General features: G+C 48.0%; 1 protein-coding gene across 3 annotated transcripts in view; it reads left to right on the top strand.

Moving 5' to 3' along the window:
• Positions 1–16200, top strand: part of LOC137545390 (beta-arrestin-1) — a 294468-nt gene that overhangs the window by 184213 nt on the left and 94055 nt on the right. For all 3 annotated transcript variants that reach the window (XM_068266565.1, XM_068266563.1, XM_068266564.1), the window contains exon 2: positions 10451–10481. In XM_068266565.1, the coding sequence (XP_068122666.1) occupies positions 10451–10481 (31 nt within the window). The remainder of the gene's footprint in view (positions 1–10450; positions 10482–16200) is intronic.

Below are 16200 nucleotides of genomic sequence, written 5' to 3'. Positions count from 1 at the left end.
AGGGGACTTTGCTATTAACCGTTAAAGTCGGCGGCCATTAAAGTCTATGGGCGAATCGAACTTCCGCAAAAGTTCGCCTGGCGCAGGCGAACGCGAACCCCCAATGTTCACCTGGAACCGTTCGCCGGCGAACCGTTCGCTACATCTCTAATTGCATCTATTCTCCTCTTTAATCACTCAAAGAGACAACCATTAATCACCTCCTGTCATATCTGTCACCCCCTAGCACTCCTATCCATCAGATCAGGCCGTAATCTTCCCCCACGGTCTTCTGATCACCCGACCAAACCCTCACCCGCCCCACCGCAGTGACAGAATTTTTTTTTTATGATCACTGCTGGTCAGTACGACTTCATTGTGGCTGAGACCAACCGTTAGGCCACACAATATGTAACTGCCAATCCAATAAGCTACCATGCCCAGTCTTTTCGGTGGAAACCACTCCAAGTTTCCGAACGTAACATTTTTGTGTGCCTTCTCCTTAACATGGGTGTAGTAAAAAAAGAATGTATTGTGGTCTTATAGGTCTACGCACCCAAAACATCACATGCCCATGTTCTCTGCTACCATGTCCAGGTCACGATTTGAGAAAATCCTGCGCTTCTTGCACTTCAGTGCCAATACAACCTGTCAGTCATCTAAGAGGACACCCTGCTTATGACCGGTTCCACAACATTATGTCTCGCATAGACCACCTGTCATCAAAATTTTCAGATGCTTATACCCCAGAACAGTCATTTGGAGGCATTTGGTTTCCAGACTACTCATCAATATTTTGGCCCACTTAAATGCCATGGCAGTATAGGAACCCGTAAGTGACACAATTTTAGAAAGAAGACACCCCAAGGTATTTTGTTTGGTGTATGGTAAGTTAATAGAAGAGTTAATTTTTTGTCACAAGTTAGCGGAAATTGATTTTCATATTTTTTTTTTACACAAAGTGTCATTTTGCGCTAACTTGTGCCAAAAAAATGAACTCTTCTATTAACTGACCATACACCGAACGAAATACCTTGGGGTGTCTTCTTTCTAAAACTGTGTCACTTACGGGTTCCTATACTGCCATGGCATTTAAGTGGGCCAAAATATTGATGAGTAGTCTGGAAACCAAATGCCTCCAAATGACTGTTCTGGGGTATAAGCATCTGAAAATTTTGATGACAGGTGGTCTATGCGAGACATAATGTTGTGGAACCGGTCATAAGCAGGGTGTCCTCTTAGATGACTGACAGGTTGTATTGGCACTGAAGTGCAGGAAGCGCAGGATTTTCTCAAATCGTGACCTGGACATGGTAGCAGAGAACATGGGCATGTGATGTTTTGGGTGCGTAGACCTATAAGACCACAATACATTCTTTTTTGACTACACCCATGTTAAGGAGAAGGCACACAAAAATGTTACGTTCGGAAATTGGAGTGGTTTCCACCGAAAAGACTGGGCATGGTAGCTTATTGGATTGGCAGTTACATATTGTGTGGCCTAACGGTTGGTCTCAGCCACAATGAAGTCATACTGACCAGCAGTGATCATAAAAAAAAAAATTCTGTCACTGCGGTGGGGCGGGTGAGGGTTTGGTCGGGTGATCAGAAGACCGTGGGGGAAGATTACGGCCTGATCTGATGGATAGGAGTGCTAGGGGGTGACAGATATGACAGGAGGTGATTAATGGTTGTCTCTTTGGGTGATTAAAGAGGAGAATAGATGCAATCAATGCACTGGGTAGGTAATCGGAAGGGGGTCTGAAGGGGATCTCAGGGTTTTGCTGAGTGATCAGGAGTAAACACGGGGCAAAATAAGGCATGATCTGATGGGTATGTGTGCTAGGTGGTGACAGGTGTTGACAGTAGGTGATTGAAGGGTGTCTCAGGGGGTGATAAGAGGGGGGGAATAGATGCAAGCAATGCACTGGCGAGGTGATCAGGAGAGGGGGGTGTCTGAGGGCGATCTAAAGGTGTGGGCGGGTGATAGGTAGAGTTGGGCGAACAGTTCGGCTGTGTTAGCCGAACTGCAGCCGAACTGTTCGGGTGCCCAACCTGTCATTTATCTATGGCTCTTACTACTTACTACTTACTCACTCATGACGTCACACACATGCGCAGAGAGTGCCCGGCAACGGGAGCGCGATCTAGGACGCGCTCCGCCGGGCCAGCGCAGACGTACTACTCCGGGTCATTGCGACCCGGAAGTAGTAAGAGCCATAGATAAATGACAGGTTGGGCACCCGAACAGTTCGGCTGCAGTTCGGCTAACACAGCCGAACTGTTCGCCCAACTCTAGTGATAGGGTGCCCATAAGGGGCAGGTTAGGGTCTGATCTGATGGGTGGCAGTGACAGGTGGTGACAGGGGGTGATTTAAAGGTGATAAGTGGTGATTATAGAGGAGAATAGATGTATACAGTACACCTGGTGGGGGGGGGGCGGGGAGGGGGTGTTCTGTGGAGGATATGAGGGTGAGGGGGGATGATCAGGAGCACCCAGGGGGTAGTTTAGGGCCTAATCTAAAAAATAGCGTTGAATGATAGTGACAGGGAGTGATTGATGGGTGAGTAGGGGGGGTAATTGGGTGCAAACAGGGGTCTGAGAGGGTGTTCAGGGGGGGTATGAGGGGTGCTGTGGGCGATCAGGGGGCAGGGGGGGAGGATCAGTGTGTTTGGGTGCATAATAGGGGGGCTGCAGCCTGCCCTGGTGGTCCCTCAGTCACTTGGACCACCAGGGAAGGAGGCAGCCTGTACAATACGCTTTGTTTACATTAGAAAGCGTATTATACGCATTGTATGCGTCGATCAAGGAGTTAACAACCCACGCCAGAACGGACAGCGGGCTGACATTGTAGGTGGGCGGAGCCTATTGCCGACGGATGCACGCGCATCCGAGCGCACGATCCTCGGCCAGCTACTACGCAACGAGCCGCCAACGAAGGGCGTATTGTGGTCGTTGCAGACACCACTTTCACCCCGCCTATCGGCTGTGGGCGGTCGGGAAGGGGATAAAAATATACGTGAATACATGTATAAATACATGTATGAACCTTCTTCCATAAATTATATTTATAAATATTAATATATATATTTTCTGTATATATAGATAGATAGATAGAGAGAGAGAGAGAGAGAGAGAGAGAGAGAGAGAGATAGATAGATAGATAGATAGATAGATAGATATTCACACACACACAGAGAGATATAGAGATAAAGATATATTAATACATACATATTGGTCTATTACAAGTATTATTAAATTAATATCAGCAGCTAATTTATCTTTACAACAGTCTGTATTTAATGTAATCGCTAGATGGCGCTATTGAACTAATGTGTATGTAAAAAAAAAAAACTAAAACATTACTAGCTCTGTTAACAGTGAAAAAAAAAATAGCGTAGTGGGTAGATGATAGGGTTAGTAAGCATGGGCTCATAACTTTTTAAGTTCGAGACTCAAGGTTTTGATTTTTTTTTTTTAAATTAAAATAATTAAAATGGAATATACAATTGTCAATTAAGTTAAATATCCATTTATATTAAACAAATGAATTAATTGTATTGCTTTAAAGAGAAACATTGTGTAAAAACCTAATTCTATTTAAATACATATATTACCTAATAGCCCTAAGAAAACGGCCACATGAAACTATGTAGACCCCCCCAAACTCCCCCCTCACTGTCCACCTGCAAAATCCACGAATTTATCAGTCGTGGATTTTGCTGACAGTATTAGCTTCAGAGTGAGACAGGGCTATGAGCTGAAGCCCTGCCCCACAGGTGTCTGTCATCGGCGGAACTCCGCCTCTCCCCCGCCCCTCTCAGAGGAAGAAGACTGAAAGGGGCGGGGAGAGGCGGAGATCCGCCGATGACAGACACCTGTGGGGCAGGGCTTCAGCTCATAGCCCTGCTTCACTCGAGAAACGCAGCCAGCCAGCCAGATTACCCCCCGGGGATTTAGGGGGGGATTTAGCTAGAATAGAGCGTCGGGAATGCGGGGGATTAGTTAGGGCTAACTTTAAAACGATAAATTTCGTGCAGAGAAGTTTTTATATAAAACGATAAATATCGTTTTAAAATATCGTTCTAAAAATGGCGCCATTATTTGGCTGGCGCCATTTTTAACTAGACCCCTCTCCTCAGCTCTCCTTCCCACATCTCTCCTCTACCAACCTCATCCCTGCTCTCTCCACCTCTCCTCTCCACATCTTTCTACTCCTCCTCTCTACATCTCTCCCCACCTCTCCTCCCTACATCTCTTCTCTCTCCACATCCCTCCTCTCATCAGCTCTCCTTTCCACATCTCTCCTCTACCAACCTCATCCCTGCTCTCCCCACCTCCCCTCCCTATATCTCTTCTCTCCACATCTCTCCTCTCCTCAACTCTCCTTCCCACATCTCTCCTCTACCAACCTCATCCCTGCTCTTTCCACCTCTCCTCCCTATATCTCTTCTCTCCACATCTCTCCTCAGCTCTCCTTCCCACATCTCTCCTCTACCAACCTCATTTCTATTCTCCCAACCTCTCCTCCCGTCTCCATCCACATCTCTCTACTTCTTTTTTCCACATCAGTCATCTCCACGTCTAGCTACTCCTCTTCCACATTTCTCCCCACCTCTCCTCTCTATATTTCTTCTCTCTCCACATCTCTCCTCTCCTCTGCTCTCCTTCCCACATCTCTCCTCTACCAACCTAACCTCTGCTCTCTCCACATCTTTCTACTCCACCTCTCCTCTCCATCCACATCTCTCTACTTATTTTTTTCCACATTTCTCCTCCTCTCCTGTCTCCACATTTCTCCTCCTCTCCTGTCTCCACATTTCTCCCCGCCTCTTCTCCCTAAATCTCTTCTCGCCACATCTCTCCTCTCCTCAGCTCTCCTCTCCACATCTCTCAACCTCTCCCCTCCACATCTCTCCTCTACCAACCTAATCTCTATTCTCCCAACCTCTCCTCCCGTCTCCATCCACACATCTCTCTACTTCTTTTTTCCACATCTCTCCTCTTCATGTCTATCCACTCCTCCTTTCCAGTCTCCACATTTCTCCCCACCTCTCCTGTCCACATCTCATCTCACCACATCTCATCTCACCACATCTCTCTACTACTCCTCTTTTACATCGCTCTACTACTCCTCTTCTCAGCTCTCCTCTCGACATCCCTCCTCTTCCAACCTCATCTCTGCACTAATCTCCGCCTCTCCTCTCCACATCTTTCTACTCCTCTTCTCCACATCTCTCCTTTACCAACCTTATCTCTATTTTCCCAACCTCTCCTCTCCATCCACATATCTCTACTTCTTTTTTCCGGTAACAGTAAAAAAGGGCGCAGGAGGCTAGTGGACAAATCGGGCGCCGCCATTCACTCCCATAATAAATATCGTTTACTGGGCGCCCAACAGGAAAAAAGGGCGCCGGAGAAAAATAACGTTTTAAAAGCGGCACCCGGAGCCTTAATCTTTTATAACTGCTTCTCATGATCACACATTATTTAATGATTTATAAATATTTTAATATTATTTTTAAACGAAAAACAGTGCAATATTTTTTTAAAACATTATTTTTAAACGAAAAACAGTACAATTTTATTTTTTTTTTTACATTATTTTTAGACGAAAAACCGCACAATATTTTTTTGAAACGTTGAAACATTTTTTATTTATTAATGTCTGTAAAACATTATTATCCATAGGGGGTCTTAGGTTTAGGCACCAACAGGGGGGTCTTAGGTTTAGGCACCACCAGGGGGGTCTTAGGTTTAGGCACCACCAGGGGGGTCTTAGGTTTAGGCACCAACAGGGGGGTCTTAGGTTTAGGCACCACCAGGGGGGTCTTAGGTTTAGGCACCACCAGGGGAGTCTTAGGTTTAGGCACCACCAGGGGGGTCTTAGGTTTAGGCACCAACACGGGGGTCTAGGGGTTAGGGGTAGGTACAGGGAGGGTTACTTACTAATTTTTTTTTAAACGTTATTATACGTTTCACTTTTTAAACGGAAGATTAACGTTTTCACAATTGCCGATTTCATGAACATTATTTAATGATTTATGACTTTATAAAACATTATTTTTAAACGAAATATAGTACATTATATTTTTAAACGTTATCCATGTTTATCGTTTAAAACCCCGCGCCCTTTTTTCCCAGCGCCCCTTTTTAACGTACGCCTTTTTTCCACATCTCTCCTCTGCACGTCTATCTACTCCTCTCCACATTTCTGTCCTCCTCTCCACATCTCCTCTCTTCACATCTCTCTACTTCTCCTCTCCACATGTCTATGTCTCCTCTCCCCAAGCTCTCCTCTCCATTTTCGACCTTTCCTCTCCACATCTCTCTACTTCTCCTCTCCACATATGTCTATGTCTCCTCTCCCCAGCTCTCCTCTCCATTGCTGACCTTTCTTCTCCACATCTCTCTGCTTCTCCTCTCCCCAGCTCTCTGTTTCTCCTCTCCCCAGCTCTCCTCTCCTGACCTCTGCTCTGCCCTTTGTATAACAGTGTTTTCAAGTTATTAAACAGGAACTTCAACGTGTTACTCTTTTTGGGTAAGAAACCCACTGAGAGACATTAAAGTCAGCTTGATACATACTTATTGATATTAATTAGATCCGCGGCTTGCACATAATTTGGGCAGCGCTGGCTCTGGGCCCGGCTCTGTGGCTGAAATGCCTTTTGCTAATTTCCTAGAGATGTAATTTCCTGGAGTCTCTGCGATCGTATGCGGCCGGCGGTGGAAGGTTTGTGGGTCGGGCGGCCGTACACAACGAGCAGCTGGCGGAAGTCCTGGATTTACACAATACTGATAAAGAAAGAAGGAAAACAAATGTTCTTTGCTGGGAGAGGCTGAGTGCATCCAAAACCTGTTAAAATCTCTAAACATAGCCAGAAATCCAGGCTGCCCTAAATTAAAGGGCCCCGATCATGAAAAATGTGTAAAAAAAAATGTAAAAGCATACATATAAGAAGTACATTTTTCCCAGAGTGAAACACACTGTAAATTACTTTTTTCCTAGATTGCTGTCACTTACATAAGGCAGTGAAAATCTGTCAGGTTTTGGACTAGTCCAGCTCCCCATGGGGGATTCTCAGTTATTTCCTTATTTTCAAAAGCAATTTTTTCAATGGCCACTTAAACTCATTTCAATTATTTATTTTTGCAAGAATTTCGTCAATTTGAAGCCTTCGATTACCTTTCCAGATTTCTAATTGTTGACAAAGGTGAATAGGAGACTTGATATTAATCTCACAATTTTCATATTTATTGCTGATGTTTTACAGAGATTCCCACTAGATAAGTCAATCACGTGACTAGGATGCCTTTCAGCTGAGAGCTGCCAGGAACCTGGGTGTTGCTTCCCCAGCAAAGAGCATGATCCTTTGATCCCTCCTACTTCCTCCATGTGCTGCTGAGTCATTACCTATTTGTGACAATATAAGGCTCCTTGTGATAAGACTCTGCTGAGATGCAAGTGCATTGCTGGCCACAAAGTGTTCATGTCTTATCAGGGAGGAGGTGGACAGGCTCAATGGTCATCATACAGACCCTTATTGACCACCTCACATGGGATGGGGAAGGAATTTGCATATTTCAATAACAGCTTTCTAGTGATGGTTATGTCTAGGAGAACTCATGGTCTTCAGCGCATTCATGGCTCGGCCGTGTACCCTGTTGTGCTCCAGTGCCTGAGAGCATTCTGCGCCTGCGCAGCACTACTGCAGAATGCTCCTGGGCACAGGAGCGTGACGGGAGCGTGCATGCGGCCGAGAGCGTGGGCAGCCTAATTATTGGAAGGAATTCTGAGAGGACGGAGCATCCAGGGAGGATGTCGAGGGACTCCAAGCACCTCATGTGGCTGGTGGAAGCCCCGAGTAAGTATAAATTGGGCCACACTGCTCATCTTAAGTTCACTTTAAGGGTTATGTGGGGAAGGGGGTGGTGGCGTTGTCCGGCCCTGGATCAGAATCCTTGTTCTTGGCATCCGCTGTACAATTACACCAGTTCTGCTCAATTTTTTAGAGCTGTAAAGCAAACCCGAGGCAGACCTTGGGGAAAAAAATGTGATACTTACATTTGAAAACCAGCGCTGCCAGTACCTCTCAAAGTTTGCATTTGTTCTCCCCATGGGCATGGCCCCACAAGCATGGCGTCACGTTCACCGGCACGGGCGTGCTCGCACAGGCGCAGTATGGCTGCACTCATGCTTGAAGAGGGGCATGGCCATTTACCATATCCAACATGTTCTTGTTGGATATGTTGTAGGGGTCCGTGCTTTGCAACGGTGGGGCCCAGGAGAATGTGGGAAGCCTCTGCAGGATCCAGAGGCTTCCTTCTTAGGCAAGTGTCTGTTTTTTCTTGCCTTGGGTACACTTTTTAAGAAGACTGCAGTAAAATCTATACATGTGTGGCCAGCATTAGGAGGCTGAAAGCATAAGAGCGTCGTGTGACGGTGCAGTTATCCCGGACGAGCCTCCAGTGCGGCGTACAACTGCTGTATTGACTGGAAAGATCATTTATGTGAAACAGGCTGGCAAGATGAATGGAGAGCGTATTGATTTTCCTTCACAGACAGACAGAGAGAGCGAGAGCTGGGGTGCGTGGCAGCCGCAGGAATACGCTGAGGACCGTGCTTTCTTCTCGCACTACACAGCCAGGATATTATTCTGTATGATAACAAAAGACTGGACCCTGCGCACACTGCACAGCGGCTGTGCTTTATCCAACATCCATCCATAAATATAATGTCTGGGGCCTAGTTATAAAGCTAAGAACAGGAAATTCAGCCATTTTCTTGGTGACCTTTTTACTTTGTTGACCTTTTTACACATGTGCTGCTCCAGTCAAAATACTCCTTTTTTTAGTGAGTGATCTAGTGTTGGCTGTTATGTTTCCCATTGCCCCACTGTGCCCTGCTGTGCACAAACTCATCTGTACTGGGCATGTGTGAGTAACGTTTGAACATGCCCAGTAGGACAAACCTCTTAGGCAAAGCTTTTTGCCTGGGTCCTCAAGTGTTTCGTTCTGGGCATGTGCAAGCCTTACTTGCGCATGTATAGTCTGCCTATGCTTGTACACGGCAGGGAGCACGGGCAACAAAAGAAGAGGGTTCTGGGAAGCAGCGGTGGGCTCGGAAAAGGTCCAGGAAGCCTCTGGGACATCCAGAGACTTCCTATTACTGAGGTTCTATTGTTGATTTATAAAGAACAAAACATATTCCATAGCACTGTACAAAGTAAGAAACAAACATGGGGTACAAAATATTACAGGCAATGGTATACACCAATATACGAAATACAGTAATACAGTTGGTAATAATACAGTAATACAGTTGGTAATAACAGTGACACAATGAATATGAATAAATTCCAAGAAAGAAAAGGCTGGGAGCCCTGCTCTTGTGGGCTTACAATCTAAGGGAATTGGGGGGGGGGGGGGGGGGGATATGAGGTAGGGTCAGGGGCGTAACTAGAAATCACTGGGCCCCCCCTGCAAAACTTTGGATGGGGCCCCCTCCCTCCGAAACAAATCTACAAATCTTTGTCTACAAAACGTTGCATGATTCATTATCAGTGGCTGAGCAGATGTAGTCATGAGAACAATTGTGCAGAGAGCAGAAAGTTTTTTTTCTCTCTTACCCCTTAGTTGTCAGTCTCTCAGGACAGGGCCCCCTATGGCTTCTGGGCCCCCCTGCGGCTGCATCCCTTGCAGGGTCTATTGTTACTCCCCTGGGTAGGGTAGTTTACAATATTCATACTTACAGGCAGTGTATTTCAGGTTATCTAGTAGGAGTTAGAGATGTCCCGAACGGTTCTGCCGCAAACTTATTCGAGCAAACATCGCTGGTTCGCATCGAATCGTGAACTTTTACGCGAGTTCGACCCGCCCCTATACTACATCATTGAGCTAAACTTTGACCCTCTACATCACAGTCAGTAGGCAGTGCCCCCTACAGGTGTTAGACCCCTTGAAACATCTTTTCCATCACTTTTGTGGCCAGAATTAGTGTTTGTAGTTTTGAAAGTTCGCCTCCCCATTAAAGTCTATTGCGGTTCGCGAAAGTTCGCAGCTTCACAAACTTTTTTCGCATGTTCGCGTTCGAGGTTCGCGAATCTAAAATCGGAGGTTCGAGACAACTCTAGTAGGAGTATAGGAGTACGACTTGGCCAGAGGTCAAAGGGGCAGTCTCCCAAGGTAGAGCGCATGCTTGATGGAAAAAGTGAGTTTTGAGGGAGGGTTTAAAATTAAGGTAAGTATCCAAATTGTATCCTCACCCTTTCCTTGTCACAGGGTTGCTTCAAAACCAAAACAGGAATATGATATTCCATAAAAGCCCTACTTACAGTATAATCATTGCTATAACTGCCCATGTTTAACTCCTCATGCTATATTTATTGTAGGTTGCATTAAATGAGTGCGATGACTGCTGACGAGTTGTCTTTGAGCTCACTAATTCCCTCCATCTTTTCTCTTTTGCAGAGTTTTTAAGAAAGCCAGTCCAAATGGAAAGGTGAGTGAATTGGCTTTTATTTTATGATGTCTGTATTTGTATTGCTTAATAGCATGTACAGCGCTGCAAAAGATGCTGGCGCTATATTGATAAAAAAATAAGAATAAAATAAGAATAATTTTGATTAACTGCTTCCGGACCTTGGTAATTGAAATCTACGCCCTCTTTGGGACCCGTTGTCCCTGCCAGGGCGTAGATTTCAATTACCGCGCCGCACGCTCCCGCCCTTACCACCAATCACACCGCTCTCCCGTCGTTGCAGCCCACTTGCTCTGCTGTTGGTATGACAGCAGAGTTCCATAAGATGGTCAGGAGACGATTTCATTGGCTCCTGACCTGTGTGATCACTGTGAGCCAATCACAATATTGAAAAAAATGAAAATTAAAAAGTATTTGTGGTTTGTTTTTTTGTGTGGCATCCTCCCTCCCATTCCATGTGCAGTAGGTCCTCTCCCAAGGAGCCTTAAAGAGGAACTCCAGCCTAAACAAACATACTCTCATTAAGTTACATTACTTATGTTAATTAAAATAGATAGGTAATAAAATCTCTTACCCACCCTGTTTTAAAAGAATAGGCAAATGTTTGATTTCATGAGGGCAGCCATCTTTTTGGTTGAAAGGAGGTGACAGGGAGCATGAGACACAGTTTCAACTGTCCTGTGTCCTGATCACCCCTCCCAGTTGCTAGGCAATGTGAACAACAACATAGGAAATCCCATCATGCTCTGCACAGCATCAGGTAAAAAAAGCCCAGGCTTTTTTCTTTGATGGGTGGAGCTTAGATAAAAATGCAGCTAAAATTGATGCTTTGGTAAGAAAAACAAAGTTCTGATGCTGTGAAACTGTTAAAGAAACACCAAGCCTTTTCAGTTCTGCTGAGTAGATTTTTAGTCCGGGGGTTCACTTTAAGAAATCTGACCTGGGGCAAAAAAAGTATAAATTAGGCCATTAATACGCAACAGCTTCCCAGTGTCTCAATGTATGTACTTAAATTAGCACAGGTTTTTCATGGCATGCAAGGTCCATGCAGGCAAGTAGCATCTCATTTGACACAGATAGACAGCTTTGCAAACCTTGCCGGTCTGATAGCAAAGGATTATGATTGGAAGCTATTCTGAAGTGGTGTAGAAAAGGTTATACTGGTCAGATTTGCCCCATTCCTTGCCTAATTACCCCTCCCGTCTGGGCTATTATCGTGGTCTACGGCTTCTGGTTCCATTTGTCACCTGACAGCGGAGAGATGCGGTCCTACGGACACAGCAATGTTCTCTCACCGCTAATGCTGGTTACCGTGGCAACTTTAAATATAGAAGAAACATTTTTGCACACAGCAGCTTTAGAGAAAGAATGGAGTGACGGGAGTCAAGGCTTAGACACAAAGCGTGTGATTGTGCTGCACAGTGGAGAGATCAGGGCACAATCATCACAGACCTGAAAACCAATCTGCATTCTCCCTGCGCATACGCAATACCTGCATGCTGGTTCTGAGCTACATTGTACTGCCTGGTTATAAAGGCAATACAGTTAACTGTTTCATACACTGTACACAGCGCTGCTGTGTCTGCTCCCTGCTACTCCCGTGGCTGCACTCTGCTGCTGCCTGCCACACTCTACTTCTCCCTGCCACACTCTCCACCCTGCCAGCCCTGTCTCTCCCTGCAGTTCTCTGCAACTCATTTCAAGTTCTCCCAGCCTCTACCTGTTACTCCCTGCCACACTCTACTTCTCCCTGCCTCTCCCTGCCACATACTTCTCCCTGCCAGCCCTGCCTCTCCCTGCCACATACTTCTCCCTGCCAGCCCTGCCTCTCCCTGCAGTTCTCTGCCACTAATTTCAAGTTCTCCCAGCCTCTACTTGTTACCCCCTGCCATACTCTACTCCCTGCTATTTTCGTCTCTCTCCCCCCTGCCCCTTCCTGCAACTCACGGTCACAATTTACTTCTACCTGCCTCTCCCTGCCTCTCCCTTCTACTCCCTGCCACACTCTACTTCTTCCTGTCCCTTCCTGCAGCTCTCTTTTTCTCCCAGTCACACCATGCTACTCTTTACTTCTTCCTGCCTCTATCTGTCGCTCTCTTTTTCTCCCTGCTTATACCTGTTTTTTCCTTGCTGCACTTTACTTCTCTGTGGTACTCCTTGCCACTCCCTGCTGCTTCCTGTCACTTCCTGCCACACTCTTATTTCTTCTGTACACTCCCTGCCTGTCTCTGCTTCTTTCAGCCTCTTCCTGTTTCTCCCTGCTGCTCCCTGCCACTCTCTGATACTTTCTGCTGCGCTTTGCGTTTTTTCCCAGCATCTCCTAGCCTCTCTCTGCTTCTCCCAGCTTCTCTCTGCCACCATGGTTGGATTTGTACTTTTCACCATCCAAGGCCCACTCGTCATCAGCTCATCCCCGAGACTAACAACATTCCAACCAACCCACAAGCCCCACCACACCACCACCCCCAACTTACACAGATATTTTCCCCCAGCAAACACACAGTCTTAAAATGAACCTCAAGCAAAATAAAAAATACTTACCTATGCAGACCCCCCTGGTGGCCACTGTTCCAGCAATGGGTCCCTCTGAACGTATTTAGACCTCAGAGAATGCCCGTTCTTTCCACTGCCAGGGATCCCTGATGTTACAGCCTGGTGACTTTCTTAGCACTTGGCACTTTACTTGTTAACGTGCATTTTAATGTAAAAGGGTCAAGTGGACCCACGATGCACTGTACATGGACCTACGTTGCAGTGTGCATGGACCCACGATGCAGTGTACATGGACCCACCATGCAGTGTGCATGGACCCACATTGCAGTGTGCAATTAATGTAAAAGGGTCAAGTGGACCCACGATACACTGTACATGGACCCACGTTGCAGTGTGCATGGACCCACGATGCAGTGTACATGGACGCACCATGCAGTGTGCATGGACCCACATTGCAGTGTGCTTGCACCCACCATGCAGTGTGCATTTAATGTAAAAGGGTCAAGTGGACCCACGATACACTGTACATGGACCTACGTTGCAGTGTGCATGGACCTACATTGCAGTGTACATGGACCCACGTTGCAGTGTACATGGACCCACGTTGCAGTGTGCATGGAGCCAGGATGCAGTGTGCATGGACACACGTTGCAGTGTACATGGACCCACGTTGCAGTGTACATGGACCCACGTTGCAGTGTACATGGACCCACCATGCAGTGTGCATGGACCCACCATGCAGTGTGCATGGACCCACCATGCAGTGTGCATGGACCCACCATGCAGTGTGCATGGACCCACCATGCAGTGTGCATGGATGGACCCACGATGCAGTGTGCATGGACCCACGTTGCAGTGTGCATGGACCCATGTTGTGAGTTTGTGTTTTCTTTTAATGTTTTTGAGTTGTTGCAATAAAGTCTACTCTCTGTGTATGAACTCAGCCCGTCCTATGACTGCTGCATATATGTGTTTTTGTGATGGTCTCTGTCTCCACTCTCCAGTATTGAGCACGGGGTGTCTGCAGGCTTCACAGTGTGCAGGAGTGTAATAGAGAGTGCTGAGGATTATGTTTTAGATGTAAAAGTTGTCCCTCTTTCCAACAAGATGGCAGGAATGTGCACAAGCTTTGACACGGGCCTAGAATCTATCAGAGGGGCAGAACTTGGTCCACTTCATCCATCCGTCCGTCCAAACCCAAAAAAGCAGCATTGTATGGCATAGCACTGCCTGGCACATCTCGTTTTCATTCCGTACACAAGAAATCCTCCCTCCTCTCATCTCCTGAAACCTCCCGCTGTCGTCTTAGTTTTGTGCTGTGAGGAGGGATGCGTTGTAGCCGGAGGCGGCTGTGCGGTTGGAATTAGCGATCTGTCTTCACAATAACCTGTCGTGTTCGCTATTCCTACCTCTGCGTGTTTCCCTTTATTTATCTGTTTAATCACGCTGCCTGTCCTGCGCCGGGGAGACAGCGGAAGCCATCCAGGCACCATTACTGAGGCTTATATAAATAACTTATGTAAGACCTCTTTCATGTCTCTCGGCGGGGCCCTGCGATGACACACGGCTTCCAGGAGGCGTATTGTGCGCGGGACTGTCCCGCGTGAGGGATAGGGGTGCCAACCTGCTGACCCCATGCTGTCCCCTCACTCTGCGTTACGCAATGACCCCATGCTGTCCCCTCTCTCTGCGGCACGCGCTGACCCCATACTGTCCCCTCTCTCTGCGTTACGCGCTGACCCCATGCTGTCCCCTCTCTCTGCGTTACGCGCTGACCCCATGCTGTCCCCTCTCTCTGCGTCACGCACTGACCCCATGCTGTCCCGTCTCTCTGTGTTACGTGCTGACCCCATGCTGTCCCCTCTCTCTGCGTCACGCACTGACCCCATGCTGTCCCCTCTCTCTGTGTTACGTGCTGACCCCATGCTGTCCCCTCTCTCAGCGTTACACACTGACCCCATGCTGTCCCCTCTCTCTGCGTTACGCGCTGACCCCATGCTGTCCCCTCTCTGCGTTACGTGCTGACCCCATGCTGCCCCCTCTCTGCGTTACGTGCTGACCCCATGCTGTCACCTCTCTCTGCGTTACACGCTGACCCCATGCTGTCCCCTCTCTCTGTGTTACACGCTGACCCCATGCTGTCCCCTCTCTCTGCATTACACGATGACCCCATGCTGTCCCCTCTCTCTGCGTTACGCGCTGACCCCATGCTGTCCCCTCTCTCTGTGTTACGCGCTGACCCCATGCTGTCCCCTCTCTCTGCGTTACGCGCTAACCCCATGCTGTCCCCTCTCTCTGCGTTACGCACTAACCCCACGCTGTCCCCTCTCTCTGTGTTATGCACTGACCCCATGCTGACCGCTCTCTCTGTGTTACGTGCTGACCCCACGCTGTCCCCTCTCTCTGTGTTACGCGCTCACCCCACGCTGTCCCCTCTCTCTGTGTTACGCGCTGACCCCACGCTGTCCCCTCTCTCTGCGTTACACGCTGACCCCACACTGTCCCTTCTCTCTGCGTTACGTGCTGACCCCATGCTGTCCCCTCTCTCTGTGTTACACGCTGACCCCATGCTGTCCCCTCTCTCTGCGTTACGTGCTGACCCCATGCTGTCCCCTCTCTCTGTGTTATGCACTGACCCCATGCTGACCGCTCTCTCTGCGTTACACGCTGACCCCATGCTGTCCCCTATCTCTGCGTTACGCGCTGACCCCACACTGTCCCCACTCTATGCGTTACGCGCTGACCCCATGCTGTCCCCTCTCTCTGCGTTACACACTGACCCCACGCTGGCCCCTTTCTCTGTGTTACTTGCTGACCCCATGCCGTCCCCTCTCTCTGCGTTACACGCTGACCACATGCTGCCCCCTCTCTCTGCATTACACGCTGACCCCACACTGGCCCCTCTCTCTGTGTTACGTGCTGACCCCATGCTGTCCCCTCTCACTGCGTTACACGCTGACCCCACGCCGTCCCCTCTCTCTGCGTTACATGATGACCACATGCTGCCCCCTCTCTCTGCATTACACGCTGACCCCACGCTGGCCCCTCTCACTGCGTTACACGCTGACCCCATGCTGTCCCCTCTCTCTGCGTTACACGCTGACCGCATGCTGTCCCGTCTCTCTGCGTTACGCGCTGACCCCATGCTGTCCCCTCTCTCTGCGTTACACGCTGACCACATGCTGTCCCCTCTCTCTGTGTTACGCGCTGTTCCCATACTGTACCCTCTCTCTGCGTTACGCGCTGA

Source organism: Hyperolius riggenbachi, chromosome 2 (genome assembly GCF_040937935.1).
Source record: "Hyperolius riggenbachi isolate aHypRig1 chromosome 2, aHypRig1.pri, whole genome shotgun sequence".
Taxonomy (NCBI): Eukaryota; Metazoa; Chordata; class Amphibia; order Anura; family Hyperoliidae; genus Hyperolius; species Hyperolius riggenbachi.
This window is presented reverse-complemented; position numbering and strand designations above follow the sequence as displayed.